The sequence below is a fragment of the Sarcophilus harrisii genome, chromosome 4 (genome assembly GCF_902635505.1).
Source record: "Sarcophilus harrisii chromosome 4, mSarHar1.11, whole genome shotgun sequence".
NCBI lineage: Eukaryota > Metazoa > Chordata > Mammalia > Dasyuromorphia > Dasyuridae > Sarcophilus > Sarcophilus harrisii.
Genome location: NC_045429.1, coordinates 49,353,876 through 49,379,796, shown reverse-complemented (window position 1 = coordinate 49,379,796; position 25,921 = coordinate 49,353,876). Strand labels below are relative to the sequence as shown.

General features: G+C 38.8%; 1 protein-coding gene across 2 annotated transcripts in view; it reads left to right on the top strand.

Moving 5' to 3' along the window:
• OLFML2B (olfactomedin like 2B) overlaps positions 1–25,921 on the top strand; it is a 57,837-nt gene that overhangs the window by 4,914 nt on the left and 27,002 nt on the right. For both annotated transcript variants that reach the window (XM_023501749.2, XM_023501748.2), the window contains exon 3: positions 5,722–5,829. In XM_023501749.2, coding sequence (XP_023357517.1) covers positions 5,722–5,829 — 108 coding nt within the window. The remainder of the gene's footprint in view (positions 1–5,721; positions 5,830–25,921) is intronic.

The following is a 25,921-nucleotide window of genomic DNA, read 5'->3' as shown; positions in this document are numbered from 1 at the left end:
TGGTTCTCAAATAACTCAAACACAGTCCACTATTCTCTTACATATTCCAGACCCATACACATCAGATAAGAGTGCTGAACTGGGTTCAAATCCTGCCTCAGTAATTTACTGGCTGTATAACTAGACAAATCATTTAAATCTTTATGGTCCTATCTGGTTGTTCATATGTATATTGAATAGATGTAGTTGTTGTGAGGATTAAATGCATTGAAAACACTTTGGAAATCTTTAAGCATTGTATAAATGTTAGGCATTATTGTTATTGTTATTATTAGGCTTTTTAGGAGGGGCAGGATGTCTCAGAGCCTACACTCCATGGGCACCCAATATTCTTCAAAATCCTAGAATTATCTCAGAGTGATTGCTCCCTCTGTCAATCACCTCTCATATATTTTCAAAATCCTTCAAAACCTAGAGTCACCTCTATGCTACAAAAGAGGTGTGACAGGACTTCAGGAGAGGATTATAGGATTTTGAAGTTCAAAAAAACCTTAGAAATGATTTAGTCCAACTCCCTAACTTTACTGATAAGGAAGCTGAGGTCCAGAGAGGGAAAGTGATTTGTCCAAAATCATAATGAATAAAAACACGAATATTAATAACAAATCAAAATTAATAAATATATCTTTATTATTAATTTACAATATAATGTATAATAATCATAGTAAATCAAAATAAAATCTGGATTTGAGTTTTGATCTAGAGCTAAAGAGCCATCTAATCCAACCCTGTTATTGTATGGCTGAAAAAAACTAAAGTATAAGGAGATTAAGCAAACATCAGAGGCAATATTGCAACCCAGGCCCTCTGACTTAAAAGTCAATATCATTTCTACTTCCTATCATATTTTATATTTGTGAAATCATAATTAAGTCTAACTGGATTGAGAAAAACTCTCTGTAAAGGACAAATGCCTAGTTTAATGGATTAAGTGCTTGATAAACACTCCAGAGACATATTTCTTTGAAAGCCTTTTCTTTATAGTACTTTGGATAACTCATTTTAGCCTAGATTTCCAGTCTCCTTTTCTAGAATGGGTTCAATAATCATGTCTTGGTCTTTTGTGGACTGATTTGAAAGGATTTGATTTCTAGTTACTCTAAAGGTAGTGATACTGTTCCTCTCCTTCACTGGTGCTCAAGGATGATTTGTTGATTGATGATATAATCCTTCGTGACTCAGAAAGGAAGGGATCTGTTACTGCCCATAAAGATGAGGACCACAGAGATTTGGTTTGTAAATTGCTTCCAGAACTTACTACTCCAAAGAGCTCTGAGTTCTTGACCAGAGAGGAGAAGGAAGAAATAGGAACAGAACTCTGGATGGGCTGCTCATTATGAGCAGGAGAAACCATAAAATGAAGAAGCAACACAGTTTATCTGTCTTGAGCACAATGGCTGTTGGTTCCAAGGGATAAAAGGTCCAGTAACCCATTTATTTTTGATACCCAATGAGGTTGGAAAACTCTTGAGCATTATCTTGTACTTGAGAGAGTTCCCAAGTTTGGCCCAGGATTTTAAACTCCATTTCCCTTTTGATATCTGCTTGTTCTAAGTATATAAGTATACAAGTTCATCTCTGCATTTAAAATGTACTCCTAGATAATGGTGTTAGGACCATGCCATTATTATTAGACATTTTAAATAAATTCTGATGTCATAATGATTCCAGCCCTCATTCTGAATAGAGACATCCTAATAGGCAGGAGGAGAGGTTCCTCTCCATGTGGCAGTCCATGTGTCCCTAAGATGCTCAGGCCATGAGGACCAGAAAAGAGCTGGGAATAAGTAGGGAGAAGAACATTTCCTTAAATTCTATGTTTATTATATTATCCCCAGGATGATTCTTCCATGGGGTGCAATTTAGCAGTTATTTGGATTTTAGTTCCATAGATTTATACTTGGAAAGAACCTCAAGGTCATGTATTCCCACCCTAACATTTATAACATTCCCAATAAATACTCATTCTGGCTAAACTTTAAGTCTTCCAATTATGGGAAATTCACTACCCTTTCTCCCCCCACCCCAAGACAGCTTGTTCTATTTTTGGACAGTTCTAATTGTTAGGAAGTTTTTCCTTATGTCAAACTGGGTTCTATCTCCCCCATAACTCTCACTTATTGGTCTCTGTTCTATTTTCTGGGCTAAGCAGAAGAAATCTAAATTGTCTTTGATAGGATATCTTTGCAAACGCATCAAGACTGATGTAATATGTGTTATCTCATTCTGCAAAAACCCACATTGTGGATGTCCCATCTACAGCAAGAGATTCAGAAACCTCTCCTCCTACCAGATCTGAACCTAGATGAAAGGGAGAATATTAGACAATCTAGAAGGGGAGAAACTACATATCAGTAGGTTTCTTCATTTGGATTAGTATAGCCAGCTATGCAAAGGGCCAGCAGACCATAGGACTTAAAACTGTAAATGACCTTAGAAATCATCTCAGCAAACCCCTTAATTTTGTAGAAAAGAAGACACAAAGAGGTTAAAAGTAGTTCACACAAGGTCACACAGATGGTAGGAAAGAGAACAAGGGCTGATGAAGAAAGACAAAATTATGTGACTACATCCACTACAAATTTATGATACATAACCACAGTTGGTTCCTCATTGCTGCTAGGCAATCTTACTATACCTCCTTTATCAATTCACTCTCCACCCAGACTCTTCCAAAACTCTTCATCCCTCCTCAGTTCTTCCCTGGCTCCCCTCTCCCCACTTTTCCAGCTGAAGACGTGCTCATATTTTACAGACAAAATGGAGGCCATATGCTATAAACAACCTCTTCTCTTCTCTTTCTTAACTCCTGTTGCTCATATGTCTCCTGCCACTTTCTCTTCCTTGTTTCTGTGTCTCCTCCCTGTCTTACATGATGAAAGGACTTTACTCCTTACCAAGGCTAACTCCTCTACCTGTTCAAATGAGCTCATTCTAGTCCATCTTCTTTAACAGCTTGCTCCCTGTGTCATCCCCACCTGACTTATTTTCCATCTCTCTCTGTCTGCTGACACTACTGCCTACAAACATGCCCATGTCTATCCCAACCTGAAAAACCCTCAATTAGTCATTTCTTCCCTCTAGCTATCATCTCTTCTGTCCTTTGTAGCTAAACTCCTTGAAAAGGCCACCAACAATAGGTTCTTTCTCCTCCCATTTGCTTAATTCCTTTACAATCCAGATTTTGGCCTTAACATTCCACTGAAATTGCTTTCTCTAAAAGGAAAGTGATCTTTTAGTTGCCAGGACCAATGGCTTTTTCTCAAGTATCATTCTCCTTAACTTTTCTGCAGCTCTTGACAATATTGGTTATCCTCTCCTACTGGATATTCTTTTCTCTTTGGGTTTTTTGGATTCTACTCTCTCCTGGTTCTTCTCTTACCAGTCTGGTCACTCCTCAATCTCTTTGCTGGATCCTCATCCAGATCACACCTTCTAACCATGGGGATCTCAAAATTTTATCCTAAGTCCTTTTCCCTTCTCCCTCTGTGCTATATAATTTAGTGATCTCACCAGTTTCCATGGATTTAGTCACCCTTTCTATGCTGATGATTATCAAATCTATCTTTATTGTCCCAATCTCTCTGCTGACCTCCAATCTCACAACTCCAACTGCCTTTCAGACACCTCAAATTGGATGCCCAGTAAGACATTTTCTTTCCCCTTAAGCCTCATCCTTTTTTCCTTCCCTATTCCTCTCAAGAGTACCACCATCCTCTCAAGCTCAAAATCTAGGCATTATCATCTCTCACTCCCTTATAAGAATGCCTATTGAGTCACCTTTGCAACAGTTCTCAAATATGCCCCTTCCTCTCTTTTGACATTGTCACTATCCTGGTATAGACCTTTAACTTTCTCTTCTACCTACCATCCCCCAGTCTTCTTTTTCCTTATTCTCCACAGCACACCTTTAATCTAGTGACATTGATCTCCTGATTATTCCATGAACAAGATATTCCATCTCTCAACTCTGGGCATTTTCTCTAGGTATATCCCATCCTAGAATGTGTTCCCTTCTCCTTTATGATTACTGACCTTTCTAAGTCCTAACCAGTATCCCATATGCTACAGAAAATCTTTTTCTCTCTCTCTCTCTCTTTTTTTTTTTTTTTTTTTTTTTGCTGAGGTAATTGGAGTTAAGTGACTTGCCTAGGGTCACACAGCTAGGAAGTGTTAAGTGTCTGAGACCAGATTTGAACTCAAGTAAGTCCTCCTGACTTCAGGGCTAGTGCTCTATCCACTGTACCACCCAGCTGCCCTAGGAAGTCTTTTTCAACTGCTCTTAATTTTAGTGCCTTCCTCTGTTAGTTATCCTATTTGTCTTATATCTAGCTGGTTTATACTTATTTACTAATTTGTTATTTCTTCCATTAGATTGTGAGCTCCTTGAAGATAGGAATTACCTTTTGCCTCTTTTTTAGCCCTAGTGTTTAAATATATATATATATATATATATATATATATATATATATATACACACACACACACACACACACATGTATGTATGTATACATATATAGTAGGTGCTTAGTAAACATTGAGTGACTGGTTAATAGATCTATAATTCATTTCTTCTTGAACTTTCAGGTGTAAATGAAGCCGATTGCTTTAGAAGCACTTTTTTTGAAATGTGTATGTGCATTTAAGTGTACATTAAATATTATAGAGGAGATTTCTTGATCTTGAAAGCTCCATTCATTCCTTCAATAAAAAGGATCATCGAACTAAAAAAGAGAACTTAGAGATCACTTAGTACAGCATAAACCACTCATTTTATAAGTGAGGAGATTAAAATCCCACAGACATTAAATGACTTGCTCAAAGTCACTTATACAGCCAGGAAATAACAGAGACAGGATTGAAACACAGATTACCAAATGTAAGACTTTTTCCATTATATCACAATATTTATTGAATAGTTTTTATGTATGAGGAATGGTGGGGGATACAATAGGATTAGACACACTGACCTCATAGAACTTACCACATTGCTGGCCTTGTGTCATTTGAGAATCATAAAAGTTGATCTTTTTTCTTGCTGATTTAATGTCTGTCACAAGCTGGAGAGCTTAACACAGCAACATTGTTGTTCTGGCCCATTTCCTTGACTTCATGGAGACCGAGTATGCGTAGGGCTTGGCTTTCTCTTCAGGGACTATGTATATTCTGCTCTTCTCCAAAGTGCTGGGAACTTCCCACTCAGGGAACTGTACACTTGGCCTCCAAAGTATTCTTGTGAATGGAAAGAAGCTCGTTCTCTGTGGTACAGCTATTATAAGCCTTCATTCTTTTTAACTCAACTTTTTTCTTTTAAATAGTATTTTATTTTTATAGTAACTACTTTTTTTCCAGTTACATGCAAAGACAATTTTTAACATTTAGTTTTTATAAAACTTTGAGTGCCAAATTCTCTCCCTCCCCTTCCCTAAGATGGTAAGCCACTCGATATTTATCTATGTGCAATCATGTAAAACATATTTCCATATTGTGAAAGAAGAAAAAGAACAAAAGAAAAGAAAGCATGGTAAAAAAAAAAAGTTAAAATAGTATGTTTCAATCTGCATTAGTTCTGGGTGTGTATAGTACTTTCCATCATGAATCCTTTGTAATTATCTTGGATCACAGTATTGCTGAGAAGAGCAAAGTCATTCATAGTTGATCATTGTACAATGTTGCTGTTACTGTATACAATGTCTAACTCATCTTCAATTTGTCTCATAGCTTTCTACCATCATAGACATGCTGGAAGGGGCTTTCTATGGCCTGGATCTTTTAAAGCTTCATTCAGTCACCACAAAGTTAATGGGACGTGTGGAGAAACTGGAGGAGGTAAGAGGGATTCTGGCTTTCTTGTCTGGTACTTCTGAGCGGGGATTGGAGCTTGGCTAGAATTGCCTTTCCCTTCAATTATGGGAGAGAAACAATGTCACACCTCATATCCTAGCTGACTTGTTCTCACATTCTTGCTAGTGTTAAGGAGGGAGATCTGGGACAGTATGTGAAGAATTAAAAAAAAAAATAGAACTATGATTTCATCAGTTTAGGGAATCCCTTGCGTGAAATTCCCTTGACCAGCAAAGATGAGTCCCTTGTCTTCAACTAAGGGAGTTATCTAGAGCACTGAAATGGTGAGTGATTTGTCCAGAGTCACCATGGAGGAACTTGAATCCAGATCTTCTGTCTGAAGACTGTCTCTCTATTTGCTATGCCAGTTTCTCTCCATGAAAAATTATTTATAGTAATAGTTTACATGATATATTGAGTTTTCAGCAAAATGCCCCTGGGAGGGGAGATAGGATGGCTATTTTTATTCCTATTTTACAAATGAAGAAATTGAAGCACCACATGTGGACTACAGTAACACAGATATTAAATTACAGAGGTGGCTTCTGAATCTTTTGCTTTCTTTTGGGATGGAGGGAGAATGCGAAGGAATCAATTGGGGTTAAGTGACTTGCCCAGGATATTAAATCCTGGCTAGATTTGAACTCAGGTCCTTATAACTTCAGGACTAGTGCTCTATTCACTGAGCACACCTTGCTGCTGCAAGGTTTCTTGATACTAAATCTTGTGTGTGTGTGTGTGTGTGTGTGTGTGTGTGTGTGTGTGTGTGTTTTCTATTACATTAAGCTGTCCTCATAACTGAAAACAAACAATAAACCAGGAATCACTCATATCATATTGGATAGAAAGAAACAAGAATTCATAAGCACTAACATGTGCCAAACACTTTGGTAATCCCTTTACAAATGTTATCTCATTTGGGCCCTACAGTAAGGAGGTAGGTTGTATTATTATCTCCATTTCACAGTTAAGAAAGCTAAGGCAGACAGATGTTAAAAGTGACTTGCCCAGAAAACAGTATTTGAGGAGGGATTTGAACTTCTGACTCTAAGCCTAGTGCTCTATTCACTATGATACCCAGATTCCTCTGATACTAGGCCAGGTATAACATTTTATTGTACAAAGATAGATAAAGCATTTGAATTAATTTAGCTGAACATGCAGGACAGAGGGAAGCATGGGTATTTATGGATAATTAATAAATAATTATAAAAGTTTACTTTTTCTTATCACTTTAAAATTTATAAATAAATTTTAGCTCTGACAAAAATTCTAGTGAGTGTTGCTATTCCCATTTTTACAGATGACCAAACTGAGGATCAGGGAATCATGAGAATCAGGTACAATCTTTCCATGTCTCCATTCTCTACAGTGTAAACTCTAAACCTCTAAAATGAGGTTGAACTTCAAGATTTCTAGGTCCCTTCCCACTTTGGATTTGTGATCCCCAAGTCATGTAGCAATAGCATTGGGTCCAATGTTGGCTAGCCTTAATCAGATAAATCTCACAGAAAGAGTTCCAGCCTGGGTGGAAAGAGAGCTTGGATATTTTCTTCCACCATTAGTGAAGTGTGTGATCTTAAGAAAATTACTTTACCTCTGACAATTATTTTCCTTATCTGGAAAACTGTCAAGAATGGCCCACATATTTTTCAGAATTACTGGAAGGATATAAAATGAACCATCTGATAGAAAAGAATCATACTTTGTTAGGTAAATATTTATTCATGCACTTCAGTGAGTTTCCCAAGGCTCTGGGATTCTTGTCTACATCTTTCAATAAATCCTCCAGTTCTTTTGACCTTTGCCACAGATTCTTTGGCCAGGGAAATGAAGTCTTAAATATGATGGTGAAGCATTCTGAGTTTAAAAAAAAAGGAGGGGGGGAAGGTTATAACATATCCCTTTACTAAGAAATAATTTCAGCCTAATTTCACTGGTTTCTTTACCAACTTACCCTTATACTTGGCTCTTCATTACAAAATCAATGTTTTCTAATTTTATTGTTTGTATTAAGGGTCTGTTTTCAAATTCAGGTGGCCTAAATGACTGATGGATAGACTTAGAGTCCTAGCTACACATCATGGATTGAACAGGGATAGCATAACCAGCAGAATGCTGCCCCCAACTCATGTCCTTTCCTTACCCATCTGCATTTATTTTCTAGAAGTGCCACCCAGAGAATACCAGATTGTTCCATGAACTTCTTGTCCTTCTCTCTAATGCTATTGCCAACAGAGATGATTGAATTTTTTTTGGGGGGGGCTGAGGTAGCCGCATAAGTCTATCCCCAATGAGACTGAGACCAGCCACCCACTTTACACACTGGCTATTGAATGAATATTTAGATAGCAAGAGTTTCTTGACAGTCTACCATCTGGAACTGGATTGAAACCAGTGGCCCAGCTCCCCTTGGCCAGCCTCCTTGAGCTGCCCAAATTCCCACTTCCTCTTTAAAGGAGTATTATATTATTGTATGGGCAACAGGACAAAAGGCACTGCTTATCTCTTGTCTTTTTGGCTTTTGTCATGATAGAAACAGATCACTTTCCTTTTTTCCACTTAGCATAAGACCCACCTCCTAAGCTGGTTTGAGTGTAGTTTTAATGGGGTCATGGTCATTGGTTCAATCTCTGAATGGGTAATAACTAGAAGGAGAGTTAGAGACAAGCATAAAAACATGGGATTCAGAATCCAAGGGTGGAGATTTGAAAGCCAGCTCTTCTACTTCCTGGTTGTGTGACTATGAACAAATTATTTTTTCCTCTCAATCTCAGTTTCCTCATTTGTAGAATGAGAGAGTAGGCATAGATCATCCTTAAAGTGCCTTGTAACCATAAATCCCAAGATGATAATGAATTTAGCTGTGTTGCAAAGAAATAGTATTCCAATTATTGGCTGATTCTTTAATGAATGTGTGCTCTTAGACACTATGGGGACCAGGAAAGAGAATAGAAGGAGGGGTGTAAATCCATCTCCATGATATTCTCATGACAAGGAAAATTTAATAGATGGAAAAGGCACTTGTCTAGTTCCTGCCCAGTGCTTTTACAATATGCAATATTATTCGATTTTCACAACAACCAGTGAAGTGGGATCCCATTCTCTAGATGAGGGAAAGCAAAGCCAAAAGAACTTTGGTGTTTTGGCCAAAGTAACAGAGCCAGTAAGGATCAAGGGCAAGACTTGAATCCAGGTCTTTTTATCTAAAGTCAGATGCTTGTTCTGCTTCCTATTTTATTTTGTGTATTTGGAGGTTGCGGTAGCACAATGAAGGCTGAGAGGCCTGGGATTTGATCCCACAGAGAGAGCTACCTTGAAGTTAAAAGTAAGCTGAATATCTCCTCGCTGAGTCTGGCTTATGTCCACATAGAACCACACTACTAATTGAAAAGGCAGAGTTTTACAGAAATGAGAAAAACATCCCTCTTCCAGAACAGCTTAAAGGGAATTGAAGTAGCATGCTGCTCTTGGATATACCTGAAGGGCTCGTTTTTTATGTTCCTTTTTCCTGTGGCAGGTTCCATGGGGATTGGCTTGGATGAGTACTTGGCCAAAGACCAGTTTCCATTAGGTAATAGGTACAGGGCAATTTATGTGTCTGTTATAGAGTGTATAAGAAGATATTTGAAAACTAGATGAAAGGAGAACTGTGTTCAGCTTCTCCACACCTTTCCACACATCCATTCTCTTTGCTTAGAAGGGTCTATCTCTTTCTCTCTTCACATACTAAAGTGGTCACTCACCTCTTAGGTTTAATTCAAATGAAACTTCCTTCCATTATCCTGTCATTAATGATTCGTCACTTCAAACCTTATCCAGTATCTTGTGCTCATCTTTCTTGTCGTGTATTGTCATGTAGCATATTTATAAGTTTATGTCATCTATCCATTGAACTAAGCTCCATGTCCATGAAGAGAGGGAATATGACTTATCAAACATTATATCTCATGTAGACCATAATGGCTTGATATAGTGAGTGTTTAATAAATCTGGGGAATAATAAGGGCAAGGAGTAGGGCAGAAAGGGAAAAAAAAAGAAGGAAGGGAGGAAGGGGAAGGAAGAAGGAAGAAAAACGTATAGAAAGGAAGGAGAAGAAGAAAGGAAAGAAGGTATAGTGAAAGGGAGGATAAAAGAAAGGAAGGATAAAGAAAGGGAGAGAAAAAGGGAAAGGGGATGAAGGAGGAGTAAGAGAAAGAAGGAAGAAGAGAAAAAGAAAATGGAGAAAGGAAGGAGGAAAGGGAGGAGGAAAGTAAAGTAGAGGAAGGAAAGAAAGAGAAGAAAGGAGAAAAGGAGGGAACAAAGAGGAAGGAGGAAGGGTGTGAAAGCTATCTAATATTATAGCACCTATCTAATATTATAGGACCATAGGATAATCAGTTTATAAGTGGAAGGAACTTTTGAGAGTTAGGCTATCCAGTCCAGTCTCTTCATTTTATAGATGAGAGAACTAAGGTCCAAGCACGTGAGGTTCAAAGTCCCATAGATAATAAATGTTAAAGGCTGTATTTGTTGATTTCAGGGTAGTTGAGAAGACTTTCTGTGGTTAGTACCTAGCATTTTATCCCTAATTTTGTCCATGTGAGCTTTGATTCCTATCCTATTAAATGGGATAAAGATTTGAACTGTCCTCTGCTTTTTCCAGAGACCAGATTTTGCTGTGAGAAGGGGAAAGTGTGAAGGCAGTGGGTGCCTTAGCAGAGGAGCTGCTCCTTTGGAGAGAAGGGGAAGTGGGTCAGAGTAGAGAGCTTGGAGAACTTGGAGGGGTTGAAGAAAAATGTCTTCTTCCCAATCCAGCCAGACCAGTCCTGAATTGGTGCTGATTCCTAGAGAGAGAATTTGCCATTTAATTCAAAGAACAATTATTCAGTGTCTACTAGACCATGCACTGTGCTAGGAGTCTTTGACCTCAAGGGATGTGTGCCTACTCATCTCTCCCAAAAACAGTTCCAATTCTGTGTCTCACACTTATAAAAAGATCTTTTCTTTGGCTGATAAAATCCACTATAGAAGTTGCTAGTTGGTACAATGAAGTAAACCCTAGCCTTAGAATCTGTGTTCAAATCCTGCTTTAGATACTATCTATGTGTGTGAACCTGGATAGATCACCTAACTAACTTCTTTCTGCCTCAGTTTCCTCATTTATAAGATGGAGATTATAAAAGTACCTAGGGTATTATAAGAATCATTTAGAATAATATTTATAAAGAACTTCACAAGCCTTAAAATTCTATATAAATGCTGGTGACTATTGGCTACTGCAGTGGAGGTAGAATATGTATCCATTTATCCCAATAGCTCTCACTATAAAATAAATAAATAAAATAAAGACTCAAAATGCCTAGGTGGCACAGTTAGTAGATATAGTACTGGGCTAAAGTTAGGAAGAATGAGTTCATGTCCAACTTCAAATACTGTGTGATCCTGGCCAAGTCACTGAATCTGTTTGCCTTAGTTTCTTCATCTGTAAAAGGAGCTGAAAAAATAAATAGCAAACAACTCCAGACTCTTTGCCAAGAAATTCCCAAATGGAGTCAGAGCGAATCAAATATAACTGAAATGACTGCACAAAAACAAAAACCCAAGATGTCAGAAAAGCTTCTTTGTCCTTTGAATTCTACCCAAAGTGGAAAGCTAAGTCTAATGCCACAAAATTGGTAGCCATTGGTTTATTCTCTGTAGAGCTTATTGCACATAGTGATTTGTATGTTGTCCTTTCTATTAGGCTGTGAGTTCCTCAAGGTAAGGACCTGTCTTTTGCCTTTTTATTTATCACAGTGCTTAGCACAATGCTTGATACATTGGGGACACTTCACTTACTTATTAACTATCCCACACCTACAGTATTTAATAAATGCTTATCAACTATCACATACTTATAATATTTAATAAATGCTTATTAACTACCACACACTTACATTATTTAATAAATGCTTATCAACTCTCCCATATTTACAATGTTTAAAACATGCTTATTAACTATCACATATCTGCAGTTCTTAATAAATGCTTATTAACTATCACACATCTACAGTACTTAATACATGCTTATTAAATGTCCTACACCTATAGTATTTAATATATACTTATTAACTCTTCCACACCTACTGTATTTAAAACATGCTTGTTAACTGTCACATATTTGCAGTTTTTAATGCATCTTATTAACTGTCACATCTACAGTACTTAATATATGCTTATTAACTATTACATACCTATAGTACTTAATATGTGCTTATTAACATCACATATCTACAGTATTTATAAATGATTAACCATCACACATCTACATACATCTATTATGCTAATGTTTGAGTGAAAAAAAATGAAAGAGACCATTTACTCAGAGTTCTTCCCTCCCATGCCCTCCCTTTAAATATAAGAGCTCCATGTTCTAGGTGTAATATTAAAAAGACCCTGAAGGAAGGAGAGGACACTCAGATTCGAAATCTGATTTCATCACTAATTATGCATCCTTAGCCAAATCACTTCTCTTTGGGTCTCAGTTTTGTTATTCGTAAAGTGAGTGGACAGGGCTAGTCAGCTTCCAAAGTTGCTTCCCACCCTAACTTTGTGGGAAACCCTCTCATGAAGACTGTAATTTGAGAAATCAAATCCTTGTAAGAAGTAGAAATAGTCCACACCCAGTTAGTATCCATATGTATGTGTGTATACATGAATATTTATATGTATATATGGGCCATACCTATTTATGTCTATGTATGTAAAAGTTAATGTTTATACAAGTAATGTTAATCTATCAAATTAGCGCTTATGAGACTTCTGGAACAGACAGCTTGCCATGCTTGCCATGAGTCCCAGCTCAGGAGAGCAGAGTTCTACTCCAGTCTTCCCACTGACTGTGTGAGGATAGAGCACTGGGGTCAAACTCAAATAGAAATTGATTCCTGGGACTGCATATTGATTTATAAGATGAGAACTTGTATTTTTAAAAACATTTTAAAACATTTTTTAAAAATTTCCTAATTATATTTTAATCCTGTTGAGGGAGTGTTGGAGGTTGCTTCATTTGACAGCTCTGCTATAGAAAATTAGATAATATCCAGGTTTCTGACATTTTCTGACTCCGTGACCTATCCGTAACCACAGTGTGCCCTTGGAAAAACAGCAAGTTGTATGTGTCATCTCCATTCCTTCCTCATGTTAATACTGCCTGGGATTCAGAGTTAAAGCTGGGAAGGATTTAGCAGACTCAGCCCTGGCTACAGCATAGACTGTGTAGGCATAAGGGAAACCAGAGGCTTCCTCCTCCAAGGCTTTGCTTGGCTTGTCTGCTTTTGGTCTGGAAGGCAGATCAAAGTTGTGTTTCTGGCCCTGAGGGATATGTCTTTTTTTTCACTAACAAATGGAGAAATGTATCTTTCATCTGTGCAGCGCTGGTCTTGAACAAAAATGTAAAGTTGGGATGTTTGTTTTCAGGATGCTCTGCCTCTCTTTTCTCGTCCTCTTGACCTCTTCTCTAAAACCCTCACTGTTCTGCCTGTTCCCCAATAAAAACCTGATCTCAAGAAAGAATCAACTATCAGTCCTTTACACTATAGTATGAATAAGAGGCATAAAATTTTAGTTTTGGAAGTTACCTTGGATATCATCTAGTTCAACTCTCTCATCTTATTATTAACAAAACTGGGCTCTAGAGAGATTAAGGTCAATATTTTTAATGGTATATTATTTTTCCAAATAGATGCAAAGATAGTTTTTTAACATTTCTGCAGATTTTTCTCCCTCTCTCCCTACTTCCTCCCAAAACAGCAAGCAATAGGTTAAACATGTGCAATTCTTTCAAACATATTTCCATATGTTTTAGGTAAAGTCAATATATTACCTCTCTCTGAGAAATTTCTATTTTGAACTTGATCTCAAAAGGTGGAACAAAAGATTCTGTCCCCTGTTGGAAGAATGGTTAGGGGAGGCCCAATAGTGGCTTTACAAACAATCTGTATGGGTGAATGGCAGCTCTGCTCACACTAAGACTTAATCAAGGTTAAGTCTTTATTTATCCTTGGATAGGGGGTGGTATGGAGAGAAATTGAGTCATTCTGCTTATTCTGCTAGTCTAAGACTAGTTGAGAATAGCCAGAATTGAGTTGTGGGATCTGCTGGACAAGCTATGATTTCCAAATACTCACCAAATTCATCAATTGACAAGCATTCATTGAGTACCTATATATATGTTTGCTTTGGGTAGTGGTACATACACATGAAAGTGAATACATAAAAATAAATTATAAAGGAATTTTGGAGGCTGAGGCTCTAGTAGTTGGGGAGGAGCAGGGAAGGCTTAGATAGGACTGAATTTGAGCTGAGTTTTGAAGGGAGCTAAAAGGCAGAGTTGAGGAGACCTGTGACAAGTCCCTTTACTGCCTCCTCAAATCTTTCCCTCCGACAAATGATTCTTAAACCAACGGGATCTAGTATAGTTGCGGACCTTGCTGCTCTACTTAGGGGTGGGAAAGGGAAAGAAGCAATATTCATAGGGGGAGAGAACAGGAAGCAGCAAATAATAAGCCCTCAGCCATCACATTTCTGTCATATTGATTTTGGCACTAGTCTCCACTATGGCTGGAGCCCGACTGTATACTTTAAATTAGGAATCTTTGGTGTTTAGCCCCTTTAGTGAGATGGAATAAAGCTAGACTGGAGTCCTGCAGATATAGCTTGGTTAAATAATATTTGCTTTTGGCTATTTTTCAATAGACCTACCATTTCTGCTCCATCCATGCTCCATTTCTGCTCCAAGCAATTCCCATATTTCTTCCACTCCAAGCCTCATCTCTGTCCCACCCCATGCCCTATTTGTGCTACTTGCCCCCATCTCTGATCAATCTTATGCTCTATATTTGCCCCAACCTCATGCCCCACATTTGATCCAGTCCATGCACTATCTCTATTGCACCCTTTGTCCCATTTCTGCTTCAACTTCATCCCTTCAAACATCATTCAATTCTTTGCTCCATTTCCACTCTGTCCTATACCCCAGGTCAGCGTTCAATTGTCAGGTTCCCCTTAATCTGTGGCAGCTGTCTAAAGGAGATCTATGCAACTTTCCTGATAAATCAAAAGCAGACAACTAGAGTAAGAGCATGAAGAAAATAGAGTTGTGAGTGGTTGGGAAGATGGGAGAGCAGTTAACAAGAACAAAGTCTAGAACCACAGTCCTGGAGTCAGGATGGACCTGAGTTCAAAAACAGTCTCAGACACTTAATACTTCCTAGCTGTGTGACTCTAGACAAGTAGCTTAACCCCAACTCTTATGCCAAAAAAATTAAAATAAAAAAAAAGAGCAAATAAAGCCATTTGGAAATAGGAAGCAATCCAAAAAAAGAGAGAAGAAATCATTCAAATGTTAACAGAAGATGAGTGTTGTAAGACGCCTTAGGGATCATCTTGTCCAACACTTTCATTTTACAGATGAGGAAACTGAGGCAGAGAGAGGCAAAGTGACTTGGCCAGAATCTCAGAGTGACTAAATGGCACAGGGGAAGACATTTTACTCCCACTTTTGAGTTCATTTCTCTATATTTGTCCAAGTGGTGTCCTAACCAATCACAGGAAGGGTCTGCCACTGGAGTTAGGCTTAGCCACTAGCAATTAACACATGGAATATACCAGGGCATTTTCCCCTTCTTGGTTTTCTGAATTACGCTCTCAGCTGTTTGAAGGAATTAGTGTTCTTGCTGGGTTTCCTTCTCTAGCTGCACCAGCTGTCTCCAAATGTTTTTTCTCCTTAGCCCCCCTACCAGGTGCTGAGGGCAGGTGTCAACTGGCATAGGCCTCCTGGGTCCAGACACAATGGTTCTTTGGCTATGTTGGGGATGTATTTCTAGAAAGTTAATGTTAAAAAGGGTATGAGATGATCTGACAGATGCATTATTGCAACCTGATCTGCAATGCTTTTTAATAAGTCCACATGGAAATAAGTGGGGGGATGGTCTGGAAAGCACCTAGCTCTTCTTGATTAGTTCAAATCCCCAGGCCCAGATGAATTACATCATCCAAGAGTATTGAAAGAAATGGTGGATGTGATGGCTAAGCCACAGATGGTGATCTTTGAAAATACAGAAAGAAGAAAAAAAATGGAATAAGAGGACAAAATATTGTTCCACTTTGACTTTGGAGGCAAGACGATTTGGATTGAGTGAGTTGCCCAGGGTTGCATAGCTAATGAGGCCAGATTTGAACTCAGATTTTTCTGACCTGAGGACTGGTACTCTATCCACTGCCCATCTAGCTGTCCCCCAGTTTTCAAAAAGGGAAGAGAATGGAGTTGGAAAACAGAAAGCCACTAATTAGTAGCAAAATTCCAGGAGCATTATTAAAGGAATGATTAGTGAACGTGTAGAAAAGGAAGCAATGATCACAAAAAAGCCAGCACAGGTCCTTCCAAACTACCATCATTCTCTTTTTGATAGGGTTATTTGATCAATGGTTACTCGATAGTTCACCTAGATTTTAACAAAGCATTTGACAAAATATCCCTTGCTGTTATTGTAGGAAAAGTGGAGATATGTGGACTAGAAAAAAAGTAGAATAATGTAGATGTGGAATGTGTTGTATAGCCATCCTGAAGAGTAGTTATTAATGCTTGATGGCACTTTGGAAGGAGATTCCCAATGGAATGCCCTAAGAATATGACTTTAGTTCTATGAGGGTTAATTTTGTTATCGTTGTTTCAGACAAAGGGATAGAATGCATTCTTAGCAAATTTTCCTATGAGCCATGAAGCTGGGGAGGGGGGAGATTCATGACAAACTGGTTAATAGGATTAAATATTTTTGCTGGCTTAAAGCATTGGACCAAATTTAATAGGGATAAATGTAAAAGTCTTACCTTTAGTTTAGAAAATGCAAGGACATGAATAGAAAATGATGGGTAGAGAGTAGTTTATGTGAAAAAGATCTGGGGTTTTCAGTGTTTTGTAAGTTTAATATGAATCAAAAAGTTGGTGAGTTCTTGTACTACATTGAGAGCAATGAGGGGAAGGGAATAAGCATTTATATGCCACCTGCTATATACCAGGCACTGTGCTAAGCACCTTTTTTTTAAACCAATATTATGTTATTTGGTCTCTTACAACAACCCTGCAAGGTAGGTGGTACCATCAGCTCCATTTTACAGTTGAGGAAACTAAGGCATCCAGAGTTAGGGTTTTTTTTTAAGTGTCTTATCCAGAATCCCTTATTAGGGAGCATCTGAGGCTTTATATGAACTTAGATTTTCCTGATTCCAGTGCACTATACAATCTGGGGGTCCTATTGTGCTATGCCTCCTCAGATCACATCTGGATTACTGGGATCAGTTCTGAGTATCACAGTTTAGGGACATCAATAAGAAAGATCCAGAAAGGGACAACTAGGAAAGGGAAAGGCCTTGAGAGCTATTATGTAGGAGGATTAGTTGGTATAACTGGGACTGTGGGAATATAGATTTCAAGCCAAAAATGCCCCTTTGAAGGCACCTTGTCCAACCCCCTCATTTTCCATATCAAGAAGTGAAATTCATAAAAGTTAAGTAACTTGTTTACACTCACACAGCTACTAAAAAAGCAGATCTGGATTCCAGTACAGCTTCTCTGACTATACTTTGTAGGTTTTCTACCATAAGATGAAAAAGAAACAACTTGGGCATAAATGACAAAGAATCACAGAAAGCAGAGCTGGAAGGGATCTCAGAGATCACCTAGTCTAACCCTTAACCCAATAATGCTTTCTACAATGTTTGGAACAAGTTTTGGCTTGAATCTTCGTCTAGTGAGGAAAAACTCACTTTTCCCCATTGCCAGTCCATCCCACACTTGGATTACTCAAATTGTTGCAAAGTCCTTGCTTATAATAAACCTAAATGTGCCTCTTTATAATTTCCACCCTTCGTTTTTTTATTATTCCCTCTGGGGCCATGTAGAACAAATGTTATTCCTCACTTAGGACATTCTGTGGCCCTTCTCCGTGCCTTTGCATTTCCTTTCCCCACCCCCCATTCCCATTTTTGGAATGTTCTCCAACCTCAATTCCACCTCTTGAAATCCCTGTTTTCCCTTAAATATCAGCTCTACCAATTCCTTCTGCACTAGGCCTTTTCTGGTCCTCCCAGTTTCTAATGCTTTCCCTTCTGAGGTTGACTAATACTTATTTCATGTGTGTTTTGTATATATCAAGCTACTTGTCATGTTTTCCATTAAAATATAAGCTCCGTGAGGGCAGGGCTGTTTACCTTTGTCTTTGTGTCTCTAGTGTCCAATAGGGTGCCGAGAGCATAAAAAGTGTTAGGTAAATGTTTACTTCCTTGCTTAAGGGATGGAGGTAAAGAAAAAATGTATTCCAGAGTGTTTCTTAATGTAATTGTTGTTCCAGGTTTCCCTCCTAGCTACAACCATACATACAGTTAGATCCTAGTACACCATCTACTCTCTGCTTTACAATCTGCTCCTGAGTCCCAATTTGTCCTTCATATATGAAGACTGACTTCCTGCCAATGGAATATTTAATTTGGACCTCCTTCCCATGTGTGTGCATATGAGTATATTTGTGTGCATGTGTATTCTCTCAACAGTTACTCTCAGTACATTATCCATTGCTCTCTGTTGGTCAGACCACATCTGGAATGTATTGGGCCATTTATGCAGCACGGTTTCAGAGGAAATTAACAAATTTGAGAACATTTAGGAAACTCTAAACAAGATGGTAAAGGGACTCAACAATACATCCTTTTGCTTAAAGGAAGTGGAAGAACTTGGAGAGTAATAACAATAAGTTTAGTTAGTATTTATATAGTATAGTAAGGGTTGCAAAAGCACCTCATAGATGTCATTTAATACTTGTACAATCCCTGAGAAGTGGATGCTATCACAATCTCTAGTCTACAAATGAGGAAACTAAGGCAAACAGAGTTAAATGACTTGCCTGTGATCATATTGTTAATGGATGTCCATGGCAAGATTTGAATTCAGGTCATCTTGGATTTAGAGCCACAGTTCTACTTTCTGCTCCATCTAACTGCCTCAAGAATATTTAAAGGGAACAATAAAATCATCATTTTCAAATATTTGAAAGATTGTTCCATAGAAGTATAATTAGACTTTTTCCATATAACTTAGCAAGAAGTTGCAGGAAACTAGATCTGGTTTTCTAATAATTGAGTCTGTCCAACAATGGAATGTTCTTGTCTCATGTTAAGTTCCCTCATTACAAGGATTCAAGCTGACCTTAGATGATCACTTTCCAGGGAAACTATAGAGGGGATTCATGCCTTAGAGAGGAGAAGGGGTTCAAAAAATCAGCTTCAGGACAACATGAGCAAAGCATGAGTAGATTGCAATTACGTGAAAAAGAATTGGGGCTGGCCTCGGGTAGTGAGTTGGGACAAAATAATCTCTAAAGCACCTTCCAATTTGAAGAATTTCATGTTCTTTCCCTTTTGTGTCCAAGAACACTTGGCTGGATGGTTGGCCAAGATTAGGGGTGTAGCCTGTGGCCACAAAACTGAATTTTTCCTCTGAACAGAGCTTACTGGCCCAAATAAAGAGCAAACTGGCAGCTTTGACCTCATTAACACTGTACTGTAGCCAGCCAAACTAACCAGCGCCGACTTAACAAATACATCCATTTGTGTTACTTTGCTTTTTTTTTCCTCCAGCAGAGCTTGCCGACCTTATCCACCCTACATAATCTCAGAGCTAGATTGGGGGGAGGGGGGAAGTGGGGAAAGAAGTCTGTAAGTTCCCCTCCTATATCAATCAAGAATCTCTTCTACCATATTTCCCAAAGGTAGTTTCCTCTATGCTATGGCCTTAACTCTCTTGCTCTATCCCCTGATAATACTAATTGGCATTCTCCTACCCACTCTCCTGAGCCCCCCACGCCCCACTGATTTATGGTTTGTGTTCCACAATCCCATCCACTTCCTAATGATGATTCTAGAATCCTGCTCATCTGTAAGAGCATGCACAAACATGGTTCCCTGCCCCCCCAAGCCCACATCTCTTTAATTCAAACCACGGTTTATTTCTCTTAGCCAGCTGTTCCAGATGTTTCAACTTGCAAAAGGACTAGCCCATCTCTCCTTTCCCAGCCTCTCACCACCATTCCAAGTGTCTTGGCAATGTCTAGGGTAGCTATGCCAGCCCCTGCCAAAGATGTTCCCTCTCCTTACTCACCATAGAAAACATTGCTGGTGCCATCCATTAGACAATCTTCGCACGCTATAAATGTCAAAGTAGCAGATGGGGAATGCTTGGGACATAAGGTCATGAGGTTCACCCTTATTCCAGGGCAAGATTTAGAATTCCCCTAGGCAGGAGACTTCCCTACCCCCATCTATATCAAAGAGGCCTTGGGGGTGAGGGCAGAAGCAGCTTTGGGGGAGACAGTGTCAGTGTGGGACATCTAGATGGCACAAAAGATAGTCTCGCCCCTTGTATTAAGAAGACTCATCTTCCTGAGTTCAAATCCAGTCTCAGACACCGTCTAAGCTCTGTGATCTTGGGCAAGTCATTCAGCCCTGTTTGCCTCAAATTTCCTCATCTGTAAAATGAGCTAGAGGAAGAAATGGTGAAATCATTCTAGTATCTCTGACAAGAAAATCCCTAATGAGTTCATGGAGAGTCAGACATGGTTGAAACCATTGAATAGCAACAGCATCAGTGCCCTGGGCAGAGAGGTGAAAGTGTGATTCTGCCTGCAGTAGAAGGATACCCAGCTGTCTTGGTTTTTCATGCCAATGAAATGATGCTATCGGCAGTCCTCTTGTTTATCCAAGCCACTTAGCAAGGTTTGGAGTTCTCTTAAAAGGGTTAAATAGTGTCAAACCCCAGGGCTGTCCATCCATGTAGTATCGTGTTAGCACTAAAGGGGTAAGGACCTCACTAGGAGGGGATGGGAGGAAGAGAGAACAGAGATGGATCTTTCACAGATTAGGTATTTTATGAAGATCAACTAGATATTATTTTATAAAGCAGTTATAGATTCAAGGAGGAGCAGAGAGCCAGACACCCCAAAGTTCCCTTTTGTTGTGGTTACCTTTCACATTACAGCTACTTCTGAGACAAAGGGTAGGCAATACAACCAGAACCGTAATTATAAGTTACCTTTCTATAGCACTTCATTGAACAAAGTGCTGCCCTTGAAATGAAATGTAAAGAATGTGACTATCATTACCCCCATTTTATAGACAAGAAAACTGAGGCTTAAATGTAAGAGTGAAGATTCAAACTCAGGTTATCCTGATTCCAGGTATATTCACTAAGTCCCAGTGCTCTTTACAACCATAAGTAGATTTTCTGATAGAGATCATAAGTGTAGCATAGGACTAAAAGAAGCAACAACTACATGGGCAGCTCTGAGCAGGGCTGTGGATTTCCAGGAACCTAGTCAGTGACTACTTCTGCCAATCCAACTTAGTGCCTTTAAGTATGTCTGCTCCTTTCTCCACTTCATCTGTGCCCCTTTCCTGGCCAGCTGAATTCCAAGATTCCCTCCCCATGCCAGGAAAATCCCCCCTTTCTATATTTAGCAAAAGCACTGCTCATTTCCTGCGAGTGTTCTCAATCAGTCAATCACTGCACACGTGTTGAGTGAGGGGCTCCAGGGCCCCTGGCCCAGTGTAAGGCTTTGCCAATGGCCAAGTCCTATTGCTCTGGCAATAAACAATATTGGACCACGGGACCATAGGTTCAGAACTGGAAAAGACTCCTGTGGCCATCAAGTCTGATTGCCTTTTTTTATGAATGAGAGGACTGAGGCCCATAAGCTATGTGCTCACAGTCACATCCCTAAGAAGCATTGGAGGTGGACTTTGAATCTCAGATTTGTATTCCTTCTACCCATTCCCTCGTACCCGGATGGTGTGGGAACAAGCACTGGTAGGTTAGAGTGTGGCAAGGGAGGGGCATTAGGAGTTGGGGTTCAGTCATTTTAGTTGTCTGAGTCATCATCACCCCATTTGGGGTTTTCTTGGCAAAGGTATTGGAGTGGTTTGCCTTTATCTTCTCTACCTCATTTGACAGATAAAGAAACTAAGGCAAACAAGGTTTAGTGACTTGCCCAGGATCTACAGCTAGTAAGTATCTGGAGCCAGATTTGTTCTCAGGTTTTCCTGACTCGAGGCCCGGTGCTCTATTCACTGTACCACCCCCTGCCCCATCAGGGTAGTATCAGAGGCATTAGGAGATCTGGGTCTATTCCAATTCTGAGCAGTTCAATGAGTCAGAGCAGGCAATAAGGGACCAGCTGGTTAAGTGGAAAGAATACTGATTTAAAGTTAAAAGACCCAGGTTTGTAGTTAAAGATGTGCTGAGGTCAGTAAGAACACTGGTTCTGAGGGCCGAGTGTTGAATTTCTAGAGTGATCATTAACATGGGAAAGGCAAATGAAATGGATTTAAGTGAGGGAGGGCAGTGCAAAATCAGCAGCCTCATTCTCTCTTCTGCAGCTATCTGGGTTCAGAGGCAAGATATAGATCTGGATGACTGAAATGGCCATGGATGCAGTGGGAGACTTTGAACTTTTTAAGCTAAAGTCTTCAATAAATCTCAGTTTAAATCTCAGTTTGACTGAGGCAAAGGATCTGGTTTATTGTTTATTGATTATCTAGATGTTAGAAGATGCTGGGAAAATATTAATAATACAGATCAAACTTAAAAGTAAATTATGTTTATATACTTTTTTTCTCAGAGGGTTGGTTGTTAAATATTTATTCCCCATTGTTAGTCTGAATTTGTTTTTCCTTTTTTTTAAAAAAAAAAATCAATTTAAAAACAAATTTTATATTTAATTTTATTTTTTCAATTACAGGTAAAAACAATTTTAACATGTTTTCCTTTTAAATTTTAACTTCCAAATTTCCTCTTTTCCTCTCCTCCACTTAAAAAAGCAAGCAATTTGAAGCACATTATCCATTTATGTGCTTCAAATTCATTCATTAGGCTGAGGAGTTAAGTGACTTGCTCACTTCCTCTGAGGCTGAATTTGAAACTTAGGTCCTCCTAACTCCAAGGCTTATGCACTAACCACTTTACCATCTAGCTACCCCAAGCCTGACTTTCAAAAACAGTAGCTGTGTGATCACGGATATGTCCCTTCCAATTAGATGCACTTGAACATCATTTCTCTGAGCCTCAGTTTCCTATAAAATCGGAATAAAGTATCTGCACTATTTGCACCACTGCTGAGTTTTTGTGAGGAAGGTTGTGACTTCATGGTACAGAGTGTGTCAAAAGTCTTAGTGCAGTTTTAAGCTATTTAGAGGTGGTTGCTTTTGTATTAAGATTATTGGGACAGCTCTATTTCAGCAGAGAAAGTAGTGATCATTAACATGTAAGAGCTTGGGCTTGCCATTTGCAAAATGGAGATAATCATGGTTCAGGTTGCCTCTCCTAAAGGGCTGTTGTGGAGCTTAAATGACATTAGACATGGAAATGGCTTTGAAAAAAAAATAGCATACAGGCTTGCCCACAGAATCCTAGTCTCAGAGTCACACGGGGCCTATTTGATTTAGCCCATCCCTCACCAAGAAGCTCTCTAGGTCCCTGACAAGTGGTCATCCACTTTGATGTCTTGTGAGAGAATAATGCTGATGGGTGGTTGGGGAGAGGGCTTTAATGTTTGCCAAGTGTGTGATCTGTATCAACTCAATTGAGCCTCATGAGAATCTTAAAAGGGCTGATATCACAGAGACTCTTATTCCCCTTTTTATAGAGGAGGAAACAAAACTTGAAGATCAATCACTTGCTCAAGGTCACCTTTGTAAGTAAGTGTCAGAGGCAGGATTCACATCCAGACCTTTCTCTTCTTCCATAGCTCATTCCACTTGTGGATAGCTCTCGATCTTGAATCAAAATTACAATTGCCTCTTTGCGACTTCCACCTATTTGCTTCTGGTACCATCCTCTTTGATCAACCGCTAAAACTGGGAGTCTTCACCTTTTTAGGGATCCTTTTAATGATAGATGACCCATATTATATATATTCTTTTCATATTATATATTATTATATTATATTATACATATATAATAATAACATTTATATATTTATTTAATATATAACATCAGGGCAGCTAGGCACTGTGATAGATAGAATACTAGGCTTAAAATCAGGAAGATTCATCTTCCAGAGTTGAAATCCAACCTGATGCTTATTAGCTGTGAGATACTAGGCAAGTCACTTAACCTTTTTTTACTTCAGTTTCCTCATCTTAAAAATGAATTTGTGAAGGAAATGGTAAACTACTCAGGTGAATCTGCCAAGAAAATCCCAAATAGGGTCATGAAAAGTTGAACATGGCATATTTATTCCTGATTCTAAGTTTGAATTTGTTTTTCCTTTTTAAAAAATATCAATTTAAAAACAAATTTTATATTTAATTTTATTTTTTCTGTTAAAGGTAAAAACAATTTTTAACATTTTTTTATTTTAACCTCCAAATCGCCTCTCTTCCTCTCCCCCACTTAAGAAGGCAAACAATTTGAAACACAGCAATTTGAAGCACATTATCCGTGGCAAAAACAACTGAATGACAATGAATGTGTGACATTATAGAAAAAAAGCAATTATAAACATATCATTTTTCCCATGCAAATTCATGGACCCAATGAAATCTATCTAAGTATCCATCCATTAGTGGGATTTGTGGGACCTCATTAAGAATCTCTATGGGTGCTGAGGGAATATCTAGACCCTTTTCTACATGATAGTTCTTCAAATGTTTGAAGACACTGCTTTCTTACATACTGCTTTCTTACATAATTCTTTCTGCAAAATCAGGAGCAGTGTCTTGTAGTCCCTCTTCTCCCCACTGAACAAGTGCTCTACTTCTTAGATATCCCAGTGACTCTTAGATAAACCACTTGTTCCATGTCCATTCCTGGTCTCTGCGGAACTGTACCTCATCCTTACCCTCACCATCCATCTGTGCTGGACACCTTTAACATGGTGGCTAATGCTAGGTTCCAGGTGTCTTCCATACAACATGTGAAAAGATGTGAAAAGAATTTAATGAAACCCACCTGGATTTCATCTGCATTCTAAATTGCCATGCAAATCTCCAAGGGAACTATGAGCCACAATCAAGAAACTGGGTGTGGTTTTCAAGAAGCTTTCCCACAGATGTTGAGTTCTGACTAAGATGATGTTTTTCTTCCTATCTCAGCTTTTCTCCCTGTGAGGAGGGTAACCACAGGAGTTTTTTACAGTCCTAGGAAAAACATGCCACAAAGTGTGGATCAATTTGACCAATGTTCATAAACTCATACTATGTGCAAAGGATTGTTCTAAATACTGGGAGTACTAAGATGCAAAATGTCACAGAATTTGCTGTTAAGGGGCTTATGGTCTATCAAGATGGGGATGGGAACAGGGCACATGCCCAGATAAAGAAAAGATAGAATTTTATGAGGACAAAGGAGAGATGCAGACAAGATGCACTTGGAGAATTTTTTTTGAAGCAGTTGGGGTTTAGTGACTTGCCCAGGGTCACTCAGCTAGAAAATGTTAAGTGTCTGAGGTCACATTTAAACCCAAGTCCTCCTGACTTCAGGGCTGGTGCTCTATCCACTGAGCCACCTAGTTGCCCCCATTTGGAGAATTTGAGGAGGGGAAATTAAAAAAAAAAAAAAAAAAAAAAACTCCTTTGGATGAAAAGATCAGGGAAAATTTCATGGAGGAGGTGACACCTGAAATGATCAGTAAAACTTTTGTTTTGAAAGTTGCAAAAGCAAAATTGACCATATCCCAGGTTCCCAAATGATTGGATCAGAAGTGGCTTTTCCTAATTCTGTGTCTTTGGCTTATGAATGCAGTTCACAATCAGGGGACCCATCAGAATTCTGTGAGCCCAAATGGGAACAAGCCACTACTTCCAAGATGTTCTGGAAACTAAAGCCTCTTTAGAGAGCCATGAATTTCAAAGGTCACTGAAGCATTGAAGCTCTGGCCAATTAACCCCAACTCGGAATGGTGTAAAAAAGCCAGAGTGTTCTAATCCCTAATAGATAACATTCCTAGTCTGCAGAGAATTCCAGCTCAGTAATGACAGAAGCTCATAGTTGCATAATGCGATTCAGCA